Here is a 24023-nt window from a genome sequence, read left to right as displayed (position 1 = left end):
TTCTACATTTCATAAATGTTACAGGTTTGTTTAAAGGGAACTTTCTGTAGTGGTTTTCTGTACTGGTTTACAGCAGAGCCCTGAGTGGTGCTTTAATAGAAGGGTGTTTTTGTCAACAAGCAAAATCGCTATTTCTTCAGAAGGAGTATGCTATGCGACTCTTCTGAAAGGAACTTGCTGCTGGTTCCAGTTTATTTTGCATTCCTTCTGCAACAGTAACTGAACAGCTGGACTAACAATACCATGTTTTTAACAAGTGACACCTGTGGCTGTGGAGACAAGAACATGTGTGGCGAGATGCACTCTCTTCTGTGCAGTGCAGCGAAGGAGCAGAAAAATGATGGTCTTGTTTTTATAGTCACGTTTCAGATAATGCTCTAATTCTACACAGTGCATGCTTTCTTGCGATTTTATTCAGCGGTTCATGAGGATAGGTTCCAGTGCTGCAGCTCCAGTCACTGCAGGAGGAAATTGTTTAAAAGAGCAGTTCTGCTGTTTAGAAATAAACAAGTAGCCTTTACGAATGTAGGGAAGACAAAAACCTGCAATGTATTTCTGTTTTAAAACACACTAACTTCACTGTGGCCTGACCCATGAAATCTTCTGGTTGGTAACACTGGTTGTTTTAATCAGAAATATATTGCTGTGGACTCACTTGCTGTGGGAGGCCACTCTCCCATTCTGAATTCCTTTGTTACGTTTCCTTGTTTTCTGCGTATCCATTCTGTGTGCAGCATAGTCCTGAAGGAGCTTCATGGGTTAAAGTTCAGTGCCTTTGTGCTGTTCAAGTTAGGTCCTGTATTTACTTTTTTCTATTGGTGATTTGCAGTGTAAATACAATTATAATTGAGTGAATTTACTGACATCTTCAACATTTCCCTCCTTTCCTCTCTCTAAGGGGTCTGTCTACATTGCACACGGCAGTGGAGTTTACAGGTGCTTGAGTTAGCATAGTTCTTAGTCGCAGTCTCACTGCAGCAAGCTGGAGCTCACCTTGAACTCTCATGCCCTGTTGCTTAGTAGGCTGAATTAGTTTGTTCTGAGTGCCTTGCTGCTGTGGTTCTGTTGGTCGTCTTACCAGGATAGCTCAGGTAGTCCCACACTACAGTGCTCTGCTCTCTTAATCTTTCATCCTTCTACTTACTCCTCCTCCTCCTCTTCTTATAGGTTGACTTGTCCCCTTCAGTGTGGACTGGGACCTAAAAGTTGCTTTCTGCTATCCTGAGGGGTAGCACAGAGCTTAAAAGATGCGAATACCTTAAATTACGGCTGTATGGAGACCTTTATTCTGCTCTCCTCAGCCATAAGCACAAGTAATTCTAACAGACTCAGCTTTCCAGTTGATGGAACAGTTACTGAGTAGTTCCCATAGAGGGTGAATTAAGCCTTTTGAAGGGGACAGGATCAAATCTGATTAATGTAGGTATCCTGATATAACCTTTCTCTTCTGTTACTGATTCTTGTCAGTCTTTCTCTCCCTCCACCTTTCTTCCTTCCTTCACAAAAAAAGCAGGCCTGGGTTTGTGGCCATATACATGGCTCAAAGGCAGTGATGAAAACCAAATGTTTCTTGGAGGAACTCCTTTTCATGCTGTTCCTTTTTGATAGAGCTCTAATACGTGGTTAAAGGTGAGGGGTGAGGTATTTCACTTGGTCGCAGTGACACTGCAATGTAAAACCTCTCAGGAAAATGGTTGTTCTTCGTCCTGTGTTTCTAATGTGAGGCACTCTTTACTTTGTAGTACCAAATATGCCGCAGCAACGGCAAGACCAACATCATCAGAGCACCATGATGCATCCTGCCTCAGCAGCAGGCCCTCCAATTGTAGCTACGCCACCTGCTTATTCAACACAATATGTTGCATATAGTCCCCAGCAGTTTCCTAATCAGCCTCTTGTGCAGCATGTGCCACACTACCAGTCTCAGGTAAGAGTCCTTTTGGCGTACGTGGTAAGTCAAACCAGAAATAAGTAAGTGGCTCAGTCCTAAATGCCCTGTTGTCTCCAGTCATAAGAATTCACTCTGAACAGTTTGTGTGTTCTGGAGCATGCCTGGTGGCGGTGTAATGTGCTTCAAAGCCTGTAACAGATTTTAAGGGCAGTTTTGAAGTTGGCATTTTTTACGGATACTACCTTTTTAGCTCTTTAAAGAACTCCTTTCGGGTCATGGGCATCTCCTACTTACATATTCTGAGTATAAACTATTTGTTGTACTCCTCTTACTTCAAAGTCTTTTAAATATACATGTGTAATTGTATAAATATGTTATTACATACGTAAGTTTTCTACGTTATTAGAGTGGCAGAAATTAGATATGCCAGTGGTTTTTCTCAGTTTCTAGCCTACTGCAAAAAATGTCCTTAAATCTTTAGAAGCAATTAGGATAATTGTGATAGTATGAAATGTTTAGTTTGCTCTGCACTTTAGTGAGGCCAAGCTGTTACTGTTTGTAAATACATAATTGTTGTTTAGATGAGACTAGTTTCTTTGTGGTGGTCCTCCAGTTAACTGCCTGTTTTCTTATTTTTCTTGAATGCAGCATCCTCATGTTTATAGCCCTGTAATACAGGGCAACGCTAGAATGATGGCACCACCAACACACGCACAGCCTGGTTTAGTATCTTCTTCTGCAACACAGTATGGTGCGCATGAACAGACGCATGCTATGTATGGTAGGAAACGTTTTGTGTTATATGTAACTTTTTAAGTTCTTACGTTGTGCAGGGATGTATTTAATCTCAAGCTTCAAACATGGGTATCACTCAGATTACACCAGTAAATGTGGTTTATATTTCGTAAGATGATGAGCAGAGCATTGAAAACTGAGCCACCTGGTTAAAATGAAAACTCAAGTATGCTGATTTCAGTAGGATGCCAGTGACCAAGATGAATTTTCAACCTGGGAGCTGCTAAAGAATATCTGCTGAAAGAAGTTTGTTCAAGTTCTCTTGATGCTCTTGACACAACATCCCTTGATTGTTTCTTGATTATAATTAGGACTTGTTTTATTGCAAGGCTAAGACCTCAGTTTCAAAACTTGACTTTAGTTCTGACAACTAGTGAAATGCTGTCTTTATGATACTACTAGCATTATTAACAGTATGAACACTGCTGTTAAAATAAAACTTGTGTTGCTTACCTTTCTTTTTTGGTAAGTCAAGAATAAGTATATGAAACAGCTCATGTATTGCTCTGACTTTTGACAGTAGGTCTCCAGCATTATCAGATGGGCATATTTCACTTACAGTGAAGTGCTGAAAATGTGGGTTACCTTGTTACAAAGTAAAATGTGAAAGAACAACTAAAGCGTTATAAATGTATGATAAATCAATGCCCAGTTCAGAGGAAGAAAACTCACTGCAAAACCTGCTATTGAAGGAGGTAGAATCAAGGTTGCTAGAAGGCTTGGAAATTGTCATAAAATGTCAAAACAGCAGATGGTCTCTTGAAAACGTGGCATTTCAATACTTGTTATAGCATCTGAGGAAGACTTTTATTGGGTCACGTATATTATTGACTTAGATTCTAATAAAAGATTTTCTCTACCTTTAGACATCTTTGTATGTTTTCCGGTACTTAGTTTTACACTGCTACTTAATGGAAGTCCATGATGTGTCATGAAAACTTAAAAGACTAAGAATCTGAAGTTTAGTGTGAAATTAATTCTGATTTTTAAAAGCCTGTGTCTTACCCATCTGAAAACATCCTGTCAGATCTCTGCAGTGGTATGGTGACATAGCTAAGAAACAAAAATAATAGAGAGACACCTTTTTTGACGCTTGGAGGAAGAACACTTCAGCTCATTTGTCCTGAAGCTGAAGTGGAAGTTACTTGTAGAGATTAAGTCTTTCCCTCACAGGTCCTTGCTAATTGTATTACTTTGATCTTTTCAACTCTTGTGCTTGAGGTGTCCATGTAAACAGATCTTCTGTTTGCTTTTTCATTAGATTAAATAGAATTCCGATAAAGTGAACGATCAAAGGCTTTCAGACCTTTATTGGTGAAAACTCTCCTCTCAAATCCTAATTAAAATAAAACCAAACATGAGATAATCTGAGATTTGATTCAGAATGGTTGCATGTGACTTCCTAGCAATTTCCCATTGTGCACCATCCTTATCTTCTGTAACCGGTGGGTTCTACAGCATTGAAGTACAAGCCTGTTCCCTTGGTTGGCTTTCATCAGATGTCTGTGTAGTTTTTTCACTGATATTCTAAATTACAAGCGTTAGATCTCATTCTGTGTTGGTTTTGCAGCTTGTGTGTTGTAGGTATGTGACTACCTACCAGTGCAAGCAACTAAGTTGGGTCAAAGTTGAGAATTCTTTGGTATTTCCTGCCATGTAATTAAACATAACTTTTCCAAGAGCACCTGATTTGCCAGAAATTGTATGTCCTCCCGTGCTTTTTCAAGTAGCTACTTGGGGACTCTTCTAAACATTCTCCTGCCTTCCCAGTAAACGATCAAGTGCTTGAAATTCTTGTTATTGAAACCGTTCAACCCAACTGGATCGTGAACTCCATATGAGACACTTTTGTGCAGATGTGTTTATTGCCTAGTGAACGTGAATTGGCTGAAATGTACCCGTAACCTACAAAGTTTACAGTCAGCTGCACACGAAATGACTTCTGATGTAGTGCAGCACTATCTCAATTCAGATTTTTGCAAGTCCTCCATGTGCTGAGTACTTGAAGACGTTGCCTCTAGATGGATTGTGTTTCCTCAAAATGTGTCCATCTGTAATGTGTTCACTTCAGCTTCCATTTATCGATACGGGAACGTTTGGGAAAAATATAGATATGCCTAAGGTGATAAATATATACTGCTTATGGAGTACACTGCTAACGAACAACGTGCTGGAATCATTCACAACTGATTGAGTGACTATAAGAAAGTATCCGTAACTTACGTTCTGTATTTTGGGAATCTTAAGTTTACCCACAGTATCTTTGAACTAAATATACCAATGCACATTGATTCTGGTCCTCTTTTAAAACTAATTTGAAAGTACAGAATAACAACCTCCTGAGAAACAGCAACCACTGCTGCTTTTGATTTCTGGAGCACTTGCTCAAACAACTTCCTTTTGTCTCTTTAAAATTGCTGTCTGGTTTTTATATTATTTTTTTCATTTATTTTTTTCCCCCCATTGATATCAGGATGCAGTGGGCTATAGTGCCCTTCTGTCCTTCAAGGTACTAGTGCTTTCTTTGAGATAATTCTTGCAAAATTCACACAATTTTTTTTCTGCGCATGTGGTAGAAAGAAGATGTCTGCAAGGACAACTGCACTGAGACGTGGGGGCTGGGGGGCGCTGCTTATGAAGTATTCTTAAGGTGTGAAATGTTTTCTGGTGAGATCTGAAACTCCATCTTCCCTAATGGCTTGGGATGAGTTGAAAGTCCATGGCAAGTAGCAACTGCCTGCCAGCGAAGAGAAATGCCTGTTGGTCTGTTAAGCGAACGACCCTCACTGCCAAAAGTTTGGGGGTTGTTTTCCTTCCTGTCTCGGGAAGAGACAGCTGAATCCAAAATACATACAGTGACCTACACTTTTTGATAAGCACTCTTCCAGTTTAAAGAAAAGTATTTTTGTCTAATGCTGTTTAACGGGATATTTCTGAGCTTCTGGGATTTCTTTGCCAGTCGTTACAGTGTCCTGCTTCTGTTTCACAACGTGCTGTTGACAAGAGCTCAAGAGAAGCCGAGCAGCTGAGCTGCATGGTCACCAGTAGACCCATCTAAACGTATGAAGGAGGAGTGTTAAAATCATGGGGTTTTTTCCGCTGAAAACACAATTGGGAAGGACAATGTTCAAGCAACTATCTTTCTTCCCATCTACCAGCCAGACGATAAAAATGTCCATTACACACTTCAGCTCGTAACTTCTGGAGACGTGAGAGCCACTTAGATGTTCTTGTCAAGGAGAGTTTGAAACGCAGGCAGTGCTGAAGCAGAGCAGTACACACACCTCTAACTGCCACATGCACATCCCTGAACGCGGAGTTGTCGTTCTTACCCTGCTAAACTGCACGTTGGTTTCCGAATGTACTGTCTGTCTCAAAAGTGTTGGCTCTGTGTGATCTCCCTGATACCAATGTTACTGGGCTGGTAGAGTTTGCTGGCCACGCTTTGACTGCTTGGTCTGTCGCACAAAGACCCAAACTTGTCTTGTGCTGTTAGTAGAAAATTTGGCTTTCTAACTAGAGGGTGGATATATGCATTCCTGTGACAATGAACTTGTGTAGCTGAATTGCCTGTGTTTTCAGATAACTGGAGTCCTCCGAAAAACTTAACTTTTGTGTTTAAAAAGAAACTTGTGTAAAACCAGACCTTGGTTTTATACAGATGCATTTCCTGTTTTTTGTGCTCTCATTCCTGTCCCCATTCTCCCTTCCCCTTTCCCCTTCTGCATATGTTTTACTGGTCTGGTGTTGTCTCTAACTTTATCTGGTTTCTGTCTCAGCAGTAGAGTAAATTCTATTACCCTGATAGTACAATGGTGGATATAATATAAACTTCAGAGGATTCTCCAGGGACTAAGAGTGAACCAGTCACCAAAGGTGTCTTGGAACTGTTAAGAATGACAGTGATATAGCTTAAAAAAGCAAGGGACCAATTTCTGTTTTAGTGTAATTACATTTTAACCTTCTTATTACAGTCGACTGTAATAGACCATTAATTGACATAAAGTTTGTTTTTGTGTTAATTAAGAACTGAAGACCTCAGTGTCACAGTTAAGAAGGAAGGCTTACTCGAGACTTGTTGTTTCATCTCCATTCATTTGTAAAACTAAATATCCAGCTCTAATAGCACCTAAGTAAATAAAAATATCTGCATGGTTCTACAATCTTAAAAAAAGAAAAAAAAAAAGGAAAAAAGGAAAAAAAAAAAAGATGCTGACCTTTCCAGAAGACGGGAAGTATGCACGTGGCAAGAGGCTAATTTACCTTTCTATTTCCCAAATTCAGCATGTCCCAAAATACCATACAGCAAGGAGACAGGCCCTTCTTTCTACTTTGCCAGTGAGTTGGGTTTTTTGTACTAATTTTGATTGTACAGAAAAGCACTTTCTAAAGAACAGATGTTAAAGGAATGGGACGTGTTGAGGGAACAAGTTTCCTTGCACCAAACCAGTATGTGGAAAACGCAGGAAGGTTCCTTTCAATGGATGGGGGGGGGGGTGAAGCTGTTGAACAGATTTGTATGACCACAGGAAGCTGATTTGTCAGTTTTTTAAAATGTATTTTGCATGTCAAATAATTTGTGACTTTACTACCCAGTCTTTCAGTCTGCAACCAGAAGTGAGTGCTGCATGTGGATAGCCTCTGCTTAAAACCTAGCTGAACTGCCTCGCTGCTTTTCCTTCATGGTCCAAACAGGATCTTTAAAACTTGGCTTCCTAAAAGGAGAAGTATGTTGTGCCTGATCTCTTTAAAAAGCTGTGGCTCAAGTTCTGAGCCCCTGGGAGGAAATAACTTTGAGTTGCAGCTGAGGCAAAGGAAGCTTTCTGTAGAGTTACTTTGGTGCCACTGAAGGAGTGCTGTGAACAGTGAACTTTGATGGTACTCTAATGAGAGTGACAAGGGCTCCTTGCCGGTGTGTAGCATCGGATGCTTCCTCCTTGGCAGCTGAACGTTATCAGTTACGTGATCTGGCTCCGATGCTCCCGAGTGGGTTTGCTGGTGTGCTACATCAGTGTAAGCGGTGGGAGAGGGGCTGATGTTCTCCTTGCTCTCCGTACACAACAGCTAATGCAAACTTCATTTGTGTACATGTACTGGGAAAGGCGAATAACTTAAAAATACTGCCTTGTATGTTCATCATAGCGCTTTAAAGAAGCTGGTTTTTAGGGGGTGTGGTTGCAGGATGAACTGGAGCTGTCACCCAAGACATGGGAAAGGAGGACTTGCAGTTTCAGGGTACTTTTGTACTTGCTCCTGTCCTGCAGTGAGACTTGTTGCTGTGTCTGTCTCCAAGTCCGTGCAGCCTATGCCAGGCACTCTTCTGGGTTTTTTCAGTTAGCTCATGCAAAAGGGATGTGAGAAATACCACTTGTTCTCCAAAAATCTCTTCTGGAAGAGACTTCCTGTGTTTCTTGTACAGACATGGTTCTGCATGAACTAGTGGTGTAGGATGCTGACCTGTCCTGTTTTCATGCGTCTTGGTTTGGTGCACTGAAATAACTTTAATAAGCTCGTTCCTTTCATGGATAATCTTTTAAGTGAAGTCCACTCTACCTGTGTAAAATGACTTCTTTAAATGTTTGTATTATGAAAGAAACATTTGCTATTTCTTTGCTTCCTACCATTCAGGTCTTTTAAATGTAGTTATCCTCACCATCTTACTGGGTCTGGCAATAGTTTTGAAGTTTGTTCACTGGTCAGTTCTTGAAAGTAGTCTCTTCAGTGCATCTTTGGACAATGACCAACGATGACCACCATTGGCAGCACTGAAATTCCTACCAGGGAAAATATGAAATTACGTTATATGTTTTTTGCATATACCCTTGTAGCTGGGAGTTCTGCTTGATTTCTGCTGCTCTGACCTCTTTTGATTTCAGCTCCTTCTGTGGCTTTGGTGGCTGACCGCTACTTGTTTGCCTCTCAGAAAAATGGGTTGCACTTTTTGTAGAGTTGAATTCAGTAATTCAATCCATCTGATATTTTTGCTCACTTCATTACCGAATCACTTGTCTTCACTGGGTATCCCTGCAAGGTTGGTGCAGTTAAATATTTCACGTTAGGAACTGACTTGATCAAAAAGATGCTGAAGTGAAGCAGGTTGGTCCAGGGAGTATTTTTGGAGGAAAACAACTTGAGTCATAAAGGGTGAGAAAAACAGTGTATTTGTGCTGGAATGAGCTGAGGTTTCTTGCAGCAGGGATATACGCAGAGCTGTTTCGTCCTTTCCTGGAGCTTTCTCAGCACTTTCTTGGATACTAGATGGCTATTTGGAAAATCTCTAGAGTACTGACAACTGGGGGAAAATGTTGGATAATTGGTGATTTTTTTTTTCTTTTTTTTTCACCCCTTGTCTTATCTTGTTTGCTGTTTGGTACGTGTAGTGAGCTGTTTTGATGAACAGGCAAAAGTTCTTGAAAAAGTCACAGTGAAAGTGCTTTAGTTGCGGCTAAGCAGCTGAATTTCTCATGACTGTTTTGCCAGACTGCTTTCACAGGCTTGCTGGTCTCATAGATTTCTTTGGCTTGTCGCAAACTATTAATTGCACTAGCTGAACATGGAAAACCGTATACGTTTCCAGAGTTGAAGTTTGAACTCCAGTTTTGAACTAAAAAAGATCTGTGCACGTATTTCAGACTGGCTGCCACTCGTCTTGAACCGTTCTTGATTTGTATGGGGTATCTGTACAAGGATTTAGATAAGTGTCCAAATAACGTTTTTTTTGAAAGGCACTTTTAATATTACTATTAAAATGTAATTTGCAGCAGCATCTGAACTAGTTTTAACCAAACTTGTAGATCTTATTAGAGTAATTTGTTAAAGACAAAATGGGGGAGAGGAGAAGCTAGGCAAATAAAAATTCTTCAATATAAAAAATCTGGCAGTTTAAATGCAAAGCTATGGATAGAAGATACTAAAAGGTTATGGAAGAGCTGCTACTAGACAAAAACTTGATCCTCCCCCCGCTTCTGTATCTAACTGTTCCTCGGTTTAACTGGTTTCTTAAGAGAGAAATTCTTCATTGTAAAGTTTTATTGTACCATATATCTGCTTCAGAATAACTTAGTTTATTATTCTCTTGGCTATAAAGAAATGAAAGATGAATTGCACAAATGGTTTAACGGAGTACCACATTATTTTAGGGGCACTTAACAAGTAGTGTGGCAGGATGTGGGAAGCCTTGAATATCTTACAACTCGGAATGAATTTTCATATACATTTTAAAACCTCTTGAATGGAGTTGAAGTTAATTTGTAGTCAGGCGTTGCCAGCTCTGTGGCTGAGGCAGTGGGATGAGAGCTCAGGGGGGTTTCTGGTAGCATGCCCTTTGGCAAGCAAGTCAATCCCTCTATGCATTTATTTCTGTTGCTTTGACAGAGATAATAACTTTTTGGCCTTCTTCAGAGTGTGTATAATAATGAGATTGAGAAATTTTCCTACTGTAGGAAGCTGTAAATTTCATACTGTAAAAACGATCAGTGTTTCCACCGATAATTTTCACGTAGTTGTTGTAAGAAGGAGCGATGTTTGAAAGTCAAATAGGAGTGTGGCGGGGATGCTGCTGCAAAATCAATTTTAGTAGTGATATGGAAAAAAAAAGGCTTTTCTTGCATTTCAAAGCTTAATGAAGTGCTGTGGTAGAAGATACTGGTAGTTTTGACAGTGTGCATTGAAAATATTGAGGTGTTTTCAAAGCCCCTCTCAATCAAAAACGCTGATAGTATATGGGTGTGCTTGTACACTCGTGCTTGAATACACTTACATGCTCATGGATAACTATGTTAGGATCAACTCAGAGTGCAGGAATTTAGGATTACAAAGGTATATGAATTTCATCTGCATTAATAGCCTGAATCTGTAGCGCACATCACTGTTGGAGCATTTGCTCAGTGAAGATTTAATCGAGCTTTCAAGACAGCAGGGAGGGATTAAGTGAAATGTGGCAGACAGTTATTTTCTAAAGGAGAAGACCTTCGTAGCGGCCTGTGCAGGGGGGAAGGATCTCCATTAGGCAAAAAGATACTGTCTGTATGTATTCTAGTGAGTTTGAATACGTTAGAACTATTCTTTGTAGGCTTTATAGCAAGCTAGACTGGAGGAAAACAAGTATTTGCACAGGGTAGCAGTGTGTCAGGGCTGGTTAACAGAGCACAGTAGGGTTGCTGTCTTTCTGAGACTAGCTTTTGCTGAATACTATTGTGCTTTCAGATGCTGGTACGTTTTTGTCCATTTCTCCACCCATCTTCTCTTTCATCCTTTACATACACTCGGGCAGTTCTGTGTATTCATGAACTTAGAGCCCAGCACAGTGGAATTCTTCAGAAGCTGCAGCAAACAGTTACTTGCTGAAGTGAGATGACAGACCTCACCAGCCATGAATACAGGGGGCAGGTGATTCCAGCTCAACTGTTGCACTCGAAGTGTCTCCCTGTGCTCTGCTTTTCAGGTTTGTTTACTAGGGCGCTAGAAAAATCCGTAGCTTCTAAAGATACGCGGCAGGCAGGCCATCAAGTCCTCATATGGCACAAACCCCATTATAAAAGCTGTAACCGGATAGATGGTAAGCAGTAATTAACTTCCGTGGGAACAACAAACAGGTACCAGACCAATTAGGCGAACGGCTGTAGGGAGGATTGAGGAGCAAGTTGATAGTTTGCTTTGTCTGTTTTGTGTTTTAGCGCTATTGTCAGCGAAACTAGCCTTGGTCTTGACAAGCTTAATATTGGGGCGAGTAAGTGCACTTTGTCACGTGCAGAATGTAGTGGCAAACTGTGGACTGGTTGTTGCACAACATCTAAAAGCGATAGAGGGGAATAGGCGAAGCGTCTTCATTTTCTTAGGGTCTTGTTTGCGGTTGTACGCTCTGTGTGTAAAGGAAGACTTGCTATCACTATGGCTTTACGTAGTTTCGTGGATTCCATCAGAAGTAAAAAAAAAAAAAAAAATAATAAAATGATGTGGTGCTTTTTGAAGCAGAACAGAGCAGGGCTCCTCAAGGAAGGACTTGTTGATGTTAGTTTGTTGTTGGAGACTGGTATGGCTGTAGCAACAGATGTGGTTTCACTGGTGTGAAAGTTTTATGTTGTTAAGTTTTTTTTCCTTTTTTGGAATTGTGTACCTTATTCGCTACTGTTTCAAGGAATTAAGAATTTCATGGCAATGTTGAGAAGCTCACGGAATGGTGGTGATCCAGAACAGACTCTCTAATTGGCCCTGAGGGGAGAGGCAAGATACGTTATTTTAGCACAAGATACTGGCTTCAGCAAAAATTTGATGCTCAAGCAGCCTCAGTTTCTCAGCTGTTACGTATATCCTGTGTGTCCCTCCAGCTCTTAAGCATACGTGCAGCGTATATACTTTACACTGACTGTACTGTGAGCAATTTCCAGAAGAGTAGCATGGTGAGGTTAGCCAGGTATAAGGCCAAAGAATTTTTTGGATGGTGGAAATAAAAATGGCTTGTAACACCTTTGAAAAGTATATTTCAGGAAAAACTAAATTGTATGAAAATGATAAATTTGGTATTTTAAACTGGTCTGTTTGACAAAACAAAAGATGAAATACTGCTTTTTTTCTATGTAGTATCTGTTACATTGTCAAACTAGGGAAGATGAACTGTCTAATTATGGTTATTTATAGACTTTTCCTGCAAAACCAAACTACACAAAAGCAAGGTAAGATACTCAGCTATTTGCAAGATAAATATTTTTTAGAAGGGGGAGGGAATATATTTACAGTATGTTTGAGATACAGTGAAATCTTCAAGTGCAGGTGGTGACTTGATGAGATGCGTGTTCTGTATCTGTTGTTAAATATTATTCTTTTTCATCCTAGTTTCCACTGGCTCACTTGCTCAGCAGTATGCCCACCCTAATGCTACCCTGCATCCGCATCCTCCGCATCCTCAGCCTTCTGCCACACCAACTGGCCAGCAGCAAAGCCAACATGCTGGAAGCCACCCTGCTCCTAGCCCCGTGCAGGTAACAGAACTCAAGGGGGTGAAGGAACGTCTTTAAATTGTATTTAATCTGCTCTGCTGGAAGGTATTGCATCTCTCTGATGCTTGACATCAATATATTGGTTTCCTTGAGAGGAAAAATGGTAGGATGGAGCAGTTACCCAAACAAACTACATGTGACAGATACCGTGCAGTATTTGCCTAGATGCCCCCCTGTTTTCTGGAAGGAAGGAAGGAAGTAGAGCTATATAATTTAATTTTTCTCTGCTTACTGTGGCTAGGACTCAAAAGGTGGTAGGCTTATGACATAGTTTGTTAGATAAGCTAGCAGGGAAACTTGTTGCAGTCCCTTTTCCTTAGTAAGGACCAATATCAGAGTCCAGCCACTCATTTCTCGCTCATCATGGGATGAGGTATAGCTTGTTTCCGTGTAACAATTGAGGAAGGATCATAATTTTGGCGGGGCTTTAGTATGAGTGGAGCTACAACTGGAAATAGCAGATAAATGCTGAGAAGTATTTGATTGTATTTTGTCAAAGACAAGCAGCCGAAAACAAAATAGGCCTCATGATAGTGCTGCATGCCTTAGTTCCCTACCGGTAATAACTTTGGGCTGCTAAGCGCAACTGTGGCATATACCCAGCTCCATGGTTGCAGGTTCTCCTTATTTTCACCTGGCAGCCTATGTTCAATTTTCCAGACTCCCGCTCCACATGACTTCCTAGTGCAAGGAGAAGATGAGCCAGGTGGAACTGAAATGAGTTTCCTCATGGCCATAGGTGTAGTGATCCTTGGATCTGCCATTTAAAAGATTCACTATTGAGAGCGGTTTTGCAAATGTTTCTTACGCTAGTTTACAGAACAAACATGTCTTTGCTTCTTGGCCATGACCTAAATGATCTTCTCTCTCTTTTTTTTTTTTTTTTTTTTTTTGCAGCATCATCAGCACCAGGCTGCTCAGGCACTCCACCTGGCAAACCCACAACAGCAGTCGGCAATTTACCACGCAGGTCTAGCTCCAACCCCACCTTCCATGACGCCAGGCTCCAATACGCAGTCTCCACAAAATAGTTTTCCTACAGCACAACAAACAGTCTTCACCATTCATCCCTCCCATGTTCAACCTGCATATACCAATCCGCCACACATGGCCCATGTCCCCCAGGTAAACACAGTTTAACAACCTTCAAGACTAAATGTCTTAATGCCACAAAGTTAGGACAGTCGGGCCTGCTGAAGTGATTTCCATTCTGTCACCTCTCAGTGCAGACTACCTGTTGTGTTATTTAGGTTTCTGTCTGTACATTGCCTTTATTTAGAATTTTACAAGATATTTGGACCTCAGCTTCCAACACCCAGTGCATCTACAACTGTAGTTTAATGAAGACATCTTAAGCTGGCACTGCTACTGAAAGAAATTGAGCTCTCTTCCCAGTTCCCGGCTCCCACCCTTGTCCTGCCCCACCATTCTGCTCACAGAACTGTTTGGCCATGCAGCAAACCAGACTGGGGACATGATTCAGCTGAAGTGTGCCTCCTGTACCCCCATTTTAGGCTATTGCTCAGTCAATCAGTTCACTACTCAGGTTCACTGCATGATCACAGGAAGAGCTGGCATACAGAAAGGTTGGAGGTGAGAGCTGAGTGGAGGAAGGCTGAATTGCTGCTTTTGGTGGCAGTTTTAGGTTCTGCATTGCAGTCAAATTTATACAAGTACATCCAGTAAAGAATATTACACCAGATGACTAGGGAGTAGCCAGGCACTGCGATAGGAGATAGGTGAGATTCAGTTCAGATGACTGCAAGACAATCCTTGCCGAAAGAGAAAACCATGTGTGCGTGTGTGTGTGTGGTTCAAAATGAACTGCTTATACAGAAGATTCCCGATGATTGTTGGGCAACTTAACAACAGTCCTTGCTTCAGGATCAGAAACCGACTTCTCTTAACTGCTCTCTTGTGGTCGACTCACCGAAAAAAAGGATTTTGGGTAGGGAAGCACACGATGGATTAATCAAGCGCTCTGCGTAAAGCAGTGCTACAAAGATTTTTTTGATGTTTACTAAATCTCATGGATTTAGTGAGCTCTGTCAAGGAACAGACAATTCATCAGTAGTTTGCCTGCACAATTTCTTCTTCAGTCCAAGAACTTGGTGTCTGGCTTACGCCTTCTCATACAGGTTGCCAATAGTTTGGGATATCATAACTGTAATTAGGGAGGTTAGTATAATAGCTGTCCAGTCCCTTGCAGAATTCTGATAAAATCTTTGCTTTGGTCCCTGGGACAGTCAGTTAAGCCACTGAATTAATAGTAATTTAGGGATTGTTTTACTGATGTTGAGTTTTCAGCTTTTTAATTCCTTTAGGCTTTTAATTTCTCTGCTTTTGTACTGTGGGAGGATAAGGAGAGGATGTCCAAACTTGCCTACTGCTGTGGCGTCTTGCAACGTCCTCCCAGGCTCTGGTTTCTGCCAGAAATGAGATACTTGCTCTGCTCTGCTGTCATGGCACCGGTGTGAATGCCTAGGTTGTAGAGCTTCTCAGGGTGCCTTACATGCAACCCTTGGGCCTTGCTGCAAGCAGTGCCGTGCCTTGGAACGGGAAACGTGTTTGTTTCAAGGCCTCCATAAAGGCAAAACCGTACATGAGTTGTGCTGTACACGTCACGGCCAGGCCTGCGCCTGTGCTATAGGGTGCAACCGTTGCCTTCCTTTCTGTGTGCCAAGCACTTAATTAGCAAACTCTGCTAAAGCAAATCAGACGCAACTTTTAGTCAGAACTGACTGCTTAGTCAGGATTTTTTTGGCAATCACAGGCAAAGCTTGTTTTCCCCTTGATTTTTGACCTACGCAGTCTCTTCTGCTGTAATTTTTTAGGATGAAAACTACAATCTGTACTCTGTGACACTTACACCAAACTAACTGACTTTTCAAAATGAAGTAGTTCCCTCAAAAATCTCTAATGAAGGAATAACTACAGGTCTGTAAGAAATTTTAAACGCATGTAATTATTCCATTGTGGGGAAACTAATCGCTGGATTTAAGAGTTTCTTAGCAGCCTCATTTCCAGCTTCTGAACACAATTCTGAACTACCACGTAGTAGGAATTTCAGTTAGGCTAACACAGGGGTTCAGCTGCATTTCCCTTTAGGTTATCAGATGAAACTTGAGCTGTTAGATATCTCACTTGAGAAACAGTACTTCAAAATTCATTACGGAGTACTGTCAGCTGCCAATTTGCAAAGCATTTGAGCCACAGCAGAAATTTTTATCCAATGTGTGTATCGAATACAGCTGCTGTATGAATATCTGCTTCATAATGATGGCTGCTATAACAGCATGTTTGTCAAAGTGAAAATGGTGCTGATCCTGAAAGGTATTTCTGTTTCACAGCCTTATCTTCTAAGCCTTTTTTTAGAGCAAGAGTGAGATTTGAATTGCAGTTCCTGCCTTTAAAGGCTTCTTGAGTGCTCCTAATACAGTGCAAGTCTGATAAAGAGTTTGAGGAATGTCTGTGATGAGTCGAGTAACCTTTTTGTCTTTAAGAAATAAAATTGTAGCCACTACCTGCGATCTGTCTTTACTGGCATGTGAAACTTGGGAGGCTGTGATTATTGCACCGTAGCGCTCTGAACATGGGATATGGTAGAAGGACAAAGCAAACCTTAGATACAAATGCTTTCCCCCCCCGCCCCCCCCAAGAGAAACCCACCGAGAGCTCCTAAGATTTCCTTAATGTTTTGTGCTTTTAAGAAACTAGTGTTTACTAGCTTTTTAAACCAGAAAATTGATGACCTCTAGAGTCGTGAACTGCTCTGAGCTAAAGACGCCGACTGACAAGTTTGCCAGAGGGTGATCAGCCATCGTAAAGATTAATCTCCTTTTTCCGCTGAGACTTAACGATGATTGCTTAGATTACACAAGGACCTTAACTGTGATGAGCTTAACTGGAAACAGAACAAAGCCGACCTAACAGTGTAAAGGGGTGACTGCTTAGACGAGCGATAATGTGGGCACAGGTCACTGGAGAGAGTGGTTTCTAGCCCAGGGAGCCATGAAAGAACGTGGAGTTGTGTCATGAGCAGCTGGGGAAGGGGTGCCAGACTCCCAGCGCCTGTGAAGTTTGTATCTGTAGCCGCCGCATTTTCTGCATAGGAAGTGCTTTGATCTAGGTTACTAACAGTAATGTTTTGAAGATCTGATGCTGAGGGTTTTTTGTTTTGTTTTGTTTTGTTTTTTAAATATTCCACTGTTTAATGCTGGCAGTTTCTCCCAGCACTCACTGTCCAAATGGCTAAAATTGAGAATGTGACTCGGAGCCAGCAGTAAGGATTTGAGCCCTTTTTTTGTTTGGGGTTTTTTTTTTTTTTTAGTTATTATTTTTTGTGTTAAGATCTCTGACTTAATCCCTGTAGCTAATCTAGTTAAAATGGAGTAAATCTCTGGATTTACTGGTACAGCTGGAGAAAACTTGACAGTCATGTGGCCAGGAGTGATGCCTCCTTGTGACCATTATACTAAAGAGCTCTTTGTTTCAGGCTCATGTACAGTCAGGAATGGTTCCTTCTCACCCAACTGCCCATGCTCCAATGATGCTAATGACGACACAGCCACCTGGTGGTCCCCAAGCCGCCATCGCTCAAAGTGCACTACAGCCCATTCCAGTCTCGACAACAACACATTTCCCCTATATGACGCACCCTTCAGGTGAGGAGTGTGTGCCCGGGAGACCTGCACCGTAACTGAGCCAGGTCGTAGTAGCGAGAACTGTTATGAACCAGATTTGGGGAAAAGAACAACAAAAAAAAAAAAAAAGAAAAAAAAAAAGAAAAACAACCTTAAGATGTCCTTGTAGTGGCAGGCTGCTGAAGGCAAAGTGTTGCTGCATTTCGCATTTATACGTTGCCAGCCCAAATGCGAGCTTAGATAAGCGTATGAGATTTAGCTAATTTAGCAAAGACTTTGCTTGTCTCTAGCTGAAGTAGAGAAATGGATAACTGTGCAGACTCTGGCACTGTGGGACTGTGTTCTTCCAGGTTTTGCTGTGGTTTTGCTGTGGGGGATGGACTGTCTGCGTAGCCTGTTTATAATGATCTCGGGGGGTTTATTAAATTTAAAGTGATCGGTCTTGAGGATAGGAGTGAAAATGTTGCTTGGGGGTAGGGCTGTTAGACTTCTAATGACTGAAGTAAAGTGACAACTGAAGTCTAATCTTTAATTCAGAGTAACATTCTGCAGCTTTACTTTTTGGCAAAAGTAGGTGCTGTATGACTTCTTTCTGCTTTAAATTTAACCGTACCTAGGTTTCTTTATTATTCATTTCCAAACAGCTTCTAAACTTTTGTAGTTGAACTAGTTACCTTGATTTTGTTTCTGGGGGAATGTGTGAGCAGAACAAGGCTGCTTTGTGAGGGTTTAGGTAGGGGAAAAAAACCATCCAAAGGACATCTTGATATGCAGGGTTTTGTTTTGTTCATTATTAAAAAAAAAAAAAAAAGGAAAGAAAAAGAAAAATAAAAAAAAAAAGAAAAGTTCAGCTCAGTAGTTGTCCTGTGACCACTTTACTAGCAAACTGTTGTGTGGCTTGCCAATTTATTATTTACATTTGAACTTTTTTTTTACAGTACAAGCCCACCACCAACAGCAGTTGTAAGGCTCATCTGGAATAACTGAAAGGCTGGATACCTTTTGTAGGCCAAATACCCTCCTTCTACTGCTTCTGCCAACTGGAAGCACAGAAAACTAGAATTTCATTTTATTTTGTTTAAAAAAAAAAAAAAAATTGATTTCTTGTAACATCCACTAGGAATGCTAACAGTTCATCTTGCAGTGGGAGAGATTCGGACTGAGTAGAGGCATTTAGGAACTTGTGGGCTATTCCATAATTCCATGCACTGTATCTGAGTCCTGCAAGTGCCCCAACTCTGCTTGCTGAAAACTGGAAGTTATTTATTTTTTAATGACCCTTCAAAGTTATGAACTCATCAGCTAGCAAAAGAAGTAACAAGAGTGATTCTTGCTGCTATTATCACTAAAAATCAAGACTTGGAGATCCCTTTTACTTCTAACTAAACTTGAAACAGGTTCAGTAAAAAAAAAAAAAAATTCTAATCGTCAAACTGATGAATTATTATTTATAAATCACGTTTGATGAGATAATCACTATCGTGAGACAGTGATGTAACTTTTAAGTTAAGAAAACTTTTACTTTGTAGATAATATAAAATAAAAACTTAAAAAAAAATTAAAAAATAAAAAAAGTTTTAAAAACTGACCTACTTAGTGTTTGCGTCTTGTTTTACCAGTATTTTATTTTAACGTGTGCTCCAGCTTCCGCTCCGAATGGGAGCGAGTGTTTGACTTAGCGCCAGGTAAGCTTTGCGGTGTGTCTCTGCCGTGCGCGTGTGCGTGTGTCCCACGACACCACATCCCTCGTGTTTGACTTGCAGGGCTGTTGAAAAAAACAAGTCAAAGGCTTTCAAGATGAGGAGTTCGGTAGAGGTTTTAAAAGAATTTCTTGTGTTCAGATCTGTTCCCTGGTGCCTCAGCCTTACACGGGTCTGGCTGGTGGCGCCGAAGGCGTCACAGCTGGGCCCCCAGGCTTAAGGTGACAAAACTGTAGACAACGTGGTGCCGCTGGAGAAGGAAGGGAAGGAACCGGGGTAAGCATTCCTTAGCAAAATGACTGCTAAAAAGATGGGGAAAAAGGATAGGAGAAGATAATTGACTATGAAGTGCTGCGGTCTTCCGCAGCGTGCTGTACGGTGCAGGCATCCCGCACCGGCTGACCAAACGGTGATGCTGGTTAAACTGGATTATGCTGTGTTGGCGTTTCAGAGGCAGGACGAGTAAGCCGTGGTGCGTGCAGCCTTTCACGGGCAGAGTTAACGTGCCAGCGTGGCTTGGTGAAAAACACACGGGAAAACAAATACCGCTGCAGCTTCTGTCTTAATCCTTCCAGGTCCTTAATCCTTCCAGCAGCGCAGTAAAATGTCGTGAATTCGTGTTGAGGTGGGCAGCAGGGGGCATGAGACCGTCACGGACCGTGATGGTGACGTGGGGCAGGACTCCTGGAAGGAGTCTTCTGAGAAGAAACGGCTCCTCGCGCAGGTTATCGCTTTCTTTACCTTTCTAAGGGAGGGTTTCTGTCTTTTAGCAGCCATTAATTCAGTATCTGTTAAAATAATATCCAGGCACCTACAGAGAATCAGACTAAAGATTCAAAGTGAGAAACAAGTTCTAAAAACAGTTTATTAAGAGCAGATTTTTTTTTTTTATATTATGTCAAAACTGCATTATTCAAGAATAAGTTACTTGTACAGTACATACAGAAACAATATATAGAAAAACCTACTATACAAGAATTGTGCAGGTGAAAAGTAAAACTCTCGGATCAATCTGCTTTTCATCCAACAAACTGTTGGCTTTAATTATCCTGCTAAAGGCGGAGAATGCACAGTCGCCTCCCCCACCTCTGGTAGTCGCTGGTGAAGGTCGGGGGCTGTTCAGATTGAACAAGCTTAAATTAAAATTTGGAATATTGTACTCAAACCTGTTAGTCAAGATTTTAAGGCTTTGTAGGCTTGTTAGAGTAAAACTGTGTTGGTTGGATGACAGCAGTGTTCTGTATGCTGGAGACTAAGAAATGAGGAGCTTTGGCCTCACCCCGGACCTGGACCTCTTCTTAGAAGCTTTGCCCCAAAATAGTTTTGACGCAAAAGCCATCGGTGAGGGAATGGGGGTGTCAGTGTTTGGTGACCTCCTGTGGATTGCTGGTGCCGTATCTCAGGGCTGGGTTGCGGGAGGGAGGGAGGGATGGACGAAGACATGAAATACTGGTTCACGTCAGGAACTTCTTCAGAACCCGTCATCCGTAGGGACACACAAAAGCCACCGATAGGGAGGGTGGTTTCCATATCTGGCTGGACTCAGGTTATGGACTAAACCAGGTCCCTGCTGTCCTAGAGAGCGAAGGCACTGCCCGTTTTGCATCTTTATTGCTAAAAACAACTGTCCTGAGTAGCCGGCTGAAATGGGGCTTCCCTCCCTGCTGGGCCTCCCCTCGGGGAGCGACACCAACGGGCACCGGGCAAAGGCTCCAGCCAAAGGCACCGAGAGCTGGGCTTGGGTCATGGCTTTGTCGCCTTGGCTCCAAACGTGTTGCATGTGTCCATCTCCAGGACCAAGCTGAGCCCTCAGCGGTCACATCCCACTTTATTTCAGCTCCAGGAAAAGGCTCTTTCTCCTCCGTGGGAGCCCAGGAGATGGCTGTACCTGCAGCCCTGCGGGGGCTTTCCCCATGGCTTCCCCTCCTCCCAAAACTCGATGCTGCTACTTCATAAAGCCGATAAGAGCCCACGTGGGCCAGGGAACTAAACCTGCTGAGTCCTAGGCTCCTTTCCTAAGTTTAGAATATAAAAATTCCTTCAGGTTGCTTATATTCCATATAATGGAATGGTTTCATGCCCTTTTCCCGCTGCTGTAATAAAGAGGAGGACCTGGATTGATGGGTGCTGGCAGGAGCGGAGGAAGGGCTGCGCGTCAGGCTCTCACCTGGGTCACAAGCCAGATGGTTTCTAGGAGAAATGGGATTTCGAACTCAGCCCTTCAGGAGCTGGGCAAATAGCCCCGGAATCCGTGCCACGGGTCCTGGTGCAGCTGGGGTTGGGTGGGGGGGACCGAGCTGGGCGGCTGGAGAGGGAGAGCAGCAGCTCTGGGCTTGGCTAAATTAGCTTAAACCAAACGAGCCCCTTGGCAGGGAGCGGCTGGGTGGTGGAACGGCCCTTGGCTACCTTGGTGGTGAGGTCCGAGAAGGAAATAACTCTTATTAAATAATTTATCAGAGCCACTTCCCCAGTGCTCGCTGGGGAGAACGGGAGCTCGCGTCCGCCGGAGTTTTGTTTGCAGAGGGGAAGCGGCTGACGGGGCGATAATGAACTCCATGTATATTCTGCTAATCAAGCGCAGCGATTTCCATCTAAACTACGGAGAAACCCCTTTGCAATTAAAACGGCAGGTTAAAAATACCACATGCGCATGCATGTTTAGTTGTTGGCGCTCGAACAATAAGCCCCGGCGCACCAAAACAACCCATCCCGGCGGCAGCAGCGTCTGATTTATCTGGCACAGGCTGTGCCGGCCATGAATAGCGATTCCTTTTCCAACCCCTTTTCCCAGCCCGTTCCTTCTTGCGGACGCTCTGGGGTGATTTGGGTGAGGTCACCTCGTCCTTTGGGGAAAGAACCCTTTGAATGGGACTGCCTGGAGCTCAGCAGGACAAAAAAAAAAAAAAAAAATAAAAAAAAAAAATCAGCTCTTTGAACCTTCGTAAGATTTAGCGTGTGGGTTTTTCCGAGGCACGCGTGCCCCGGGAGCCACGCAGCAAGCAGCTGAAGGAGCCAACAACTTGCGCTACGCTTCCTCCCCTTCCCTTCTTCATCCCTAGAAATGCAAGACCGGGGGCAATTAGTTATTAGCGACGAAGGGAGCGCCTTGCCGGCCACAAACCAGCCCCGGCTATATGTTCCTGCCATTCGGTGCAGCCTTTTTGCTGGTCCGGGAAGGAAAATGGGATGTGGATACGGCGGAGAAGCTCCAGCCGAGGACAGGGCTGCCTTTGTTTCTCCAGCAGCCTGTCCGGCTTCGGCAGCGCCGGAGCTGCCGTTTGCTCTTCACCCTCCGCTTTCAAGAGCGAGCGCGACGGTGTGCGCTGAGCGCCGGGAAACGCCGGGCCCTGCCGGAATATGGGAATGCTCCCCGTGCGCCCGTTTTCAGCTTGTTGAAGGGGGAAAAGGGAAGGGGAAAAGGGAAAGGGGGAAAAAAAAGACCTTGCCTGTTCTGAATGTACAGAGAGCGCCTGGGAGAGAGCGACGGGGAGGCACAAAATGGAAATCCTAAGTTGTTTCTCTAGTTGATGGTGTCCGCTTTCTCCATCCTTTGACTACGACTTACAAAACCAGATTTGCTCTCACGGCCGGTCCCTCGCCTGCGTTTGGCCCCAGTTATTTTGGCCCTGTCTGCCCCTGGCTCCTGCCTGCGCTACGTCTGCCCTTTCTGCCCCAGCACCGTGATCGTCCCCTTCGATTCCTGCCCTTGAGCAGAGTTCGGCTCCTCGGGCTGCGGCTGCCAACCAACCGGGCTCACCGCACACCGGCTCCGGCAAAGCCCTGCCGAGGGGCTTAGATGTTTGCAAAACACCCCAACTCGACCCCACGAGGCTTTTTGTTTGCTTGCTTTGCAATTCATTCCTAAATGAGCTCCTGAGGGCATCTCCACTTCAAAAAAAAAAAAATTAATATAAAAATAATTAAAGTCTTTTTTCCTGTAAGGCCGTTTCAAGGCAAGTTTTGCATCCGAAATCCCGGGGAAGGCCACGCGGGCTGCGCTGAGAAATCTGGAAGTGGAGTGGGGCGAACATCCCCTCCCGCCTGTCGCAACGGCTCCGGCCCCTTCCTTATTCTTAAAATAACGGCAGCTTCTAAGAAGCGGTTCCTCTCCCGGCGCGGCCGCCCCAGCTGCCCCAGGTAAAGGGCACCGGGGCTCAGGGGGGGGCACACAGCCTGGAAACGGCAGCGGAGGTTGGGGTACTGACCCACCTAAGGCACATCGCGGGGGTGCAGCCCCTCGGCGGGCTCGGGGAGGGGGATTTGGCTGGGAAAAAGCTTCTCCAGGCAGGGAAGCGTACGCCGACGGCACCCCCTTGCCCGCAGAAGGCCGCTGCAGAGCTTTAAATACCACCAAACTCTTGGTCACACAGTGTTTGGTGGGGGGGGGGCGGGAAAAGAGGCAAGCGAGAGCGGCGGGGGGGGGGGCAGCCACCTGTGCTGGCGAGGTAAAAAAGTACTTGGGGGAAAAACTGATTTAGATTTGTGCCTAAAATGCTTCTATCGCTGGGATAAGATGCCTCCACCACCGGGATAAAGCACCTTCATCACCAGGAGGAGCCGCCTGCTGTCAGTCTCTGCGTTAGTTCTCAGCTAGTGACTTTATTAATGAGGGAGCAGTTAGTGTTCACGTCTTGATTAGCAAGGCGAATGGCTAAGTATTCGTCTGGCTGGTGCGGGGAGCAACTGCAACTGCGCTAGGTTAAAAAAAAAAAAAAAAGAGCAAGAAAAGCCTGTTTTTGCCTTATCTTAAAAAAAAAAAAAAAATGAAGCCCCGGCTCTGATCGCGATCGTCATCTTCGCCCGACGCGGGAGCTCAGCTCCGGCAGGTCGGGCTTTGCTGGAGGGTTTGGCAACGGCAGCGGGTTGCGCAGCCCGGAGCAGCAACTGGTCGATGAATTTAGAATCCACTTTTTTTCCCACCACCCCCCCCGCCCCCTTTTTTTTTTTTTTTCCCTTTCCTTTCTCCAATTATAGGGGTGTAACGCAAGACCCCGGCTCC

At 43.4% G+C, this 24023-nt stretch overlaps 1 protein-coding gene across 31 annotated transcripts in view; it reads left to right on the top strand.

Annotated features, from left to right (window-relative positions):
* ATXN2 (ataxin 2) overlaps window positions 1-18912 on the top strand; it is a 52429-nt gene extending 33517 nt beyond the window's left edge. For 13 of the 31 annotated variants that reach the window (XM_074606641.1, XM_074606640.1, XM_074606637.1 and 10 more), the window contains 6 exons: window positions 1743-1927; window positions 2540-2672; window positions 12518-12663; window positions 13579-13806; window positions 17177-17345; window positions 18263-18912. In XM_074606641.1, the coding sequence (XP_074462742.1) occupies window positions 1743-1927; window positions 2540-2672; window positions 12518-12663; window positions 13579-13806; window positions 17177-17345; window positions 18263-18291 (890 nt within the window). In that variant the 3' untranslated portion in view covers window positions 18292-18912. Of the gene's footprint in view, window positions 1-1742; window positions 1928-2539; window positions 2673-6970; window positions 7025-12517; window positions 12664-13578; window positions 13807-17176; window positions 18114-18262 lie in introns of those variants that run through there. The other 18 variants (XM_074606632.1, XM_074606630.1, XM_074606616.1 and 15 more) reach the window with 3 other exon arrangements.
* Window positions 18913-24023: the final 5111 nt, after the last annotated feature.

The sequence above is a fragment of the Larus michahellis genome, chromosome 13 (genome assembly GCF_964199755.1).
Source record: "Larus michahellis chromosome 13, bLarMic1.1, whole genome shotgun sequence".
NCBI lineage: Eukaryota > Metazoa > Chordata > Aves > Charadriiformes > Laridae > Larus > Larus michahellis.
The sequence above is the reverse complement of the archived record's forward strand: the minus strand, read 5'-3'. Positions and strand labels throughout refer to the sequence as shown.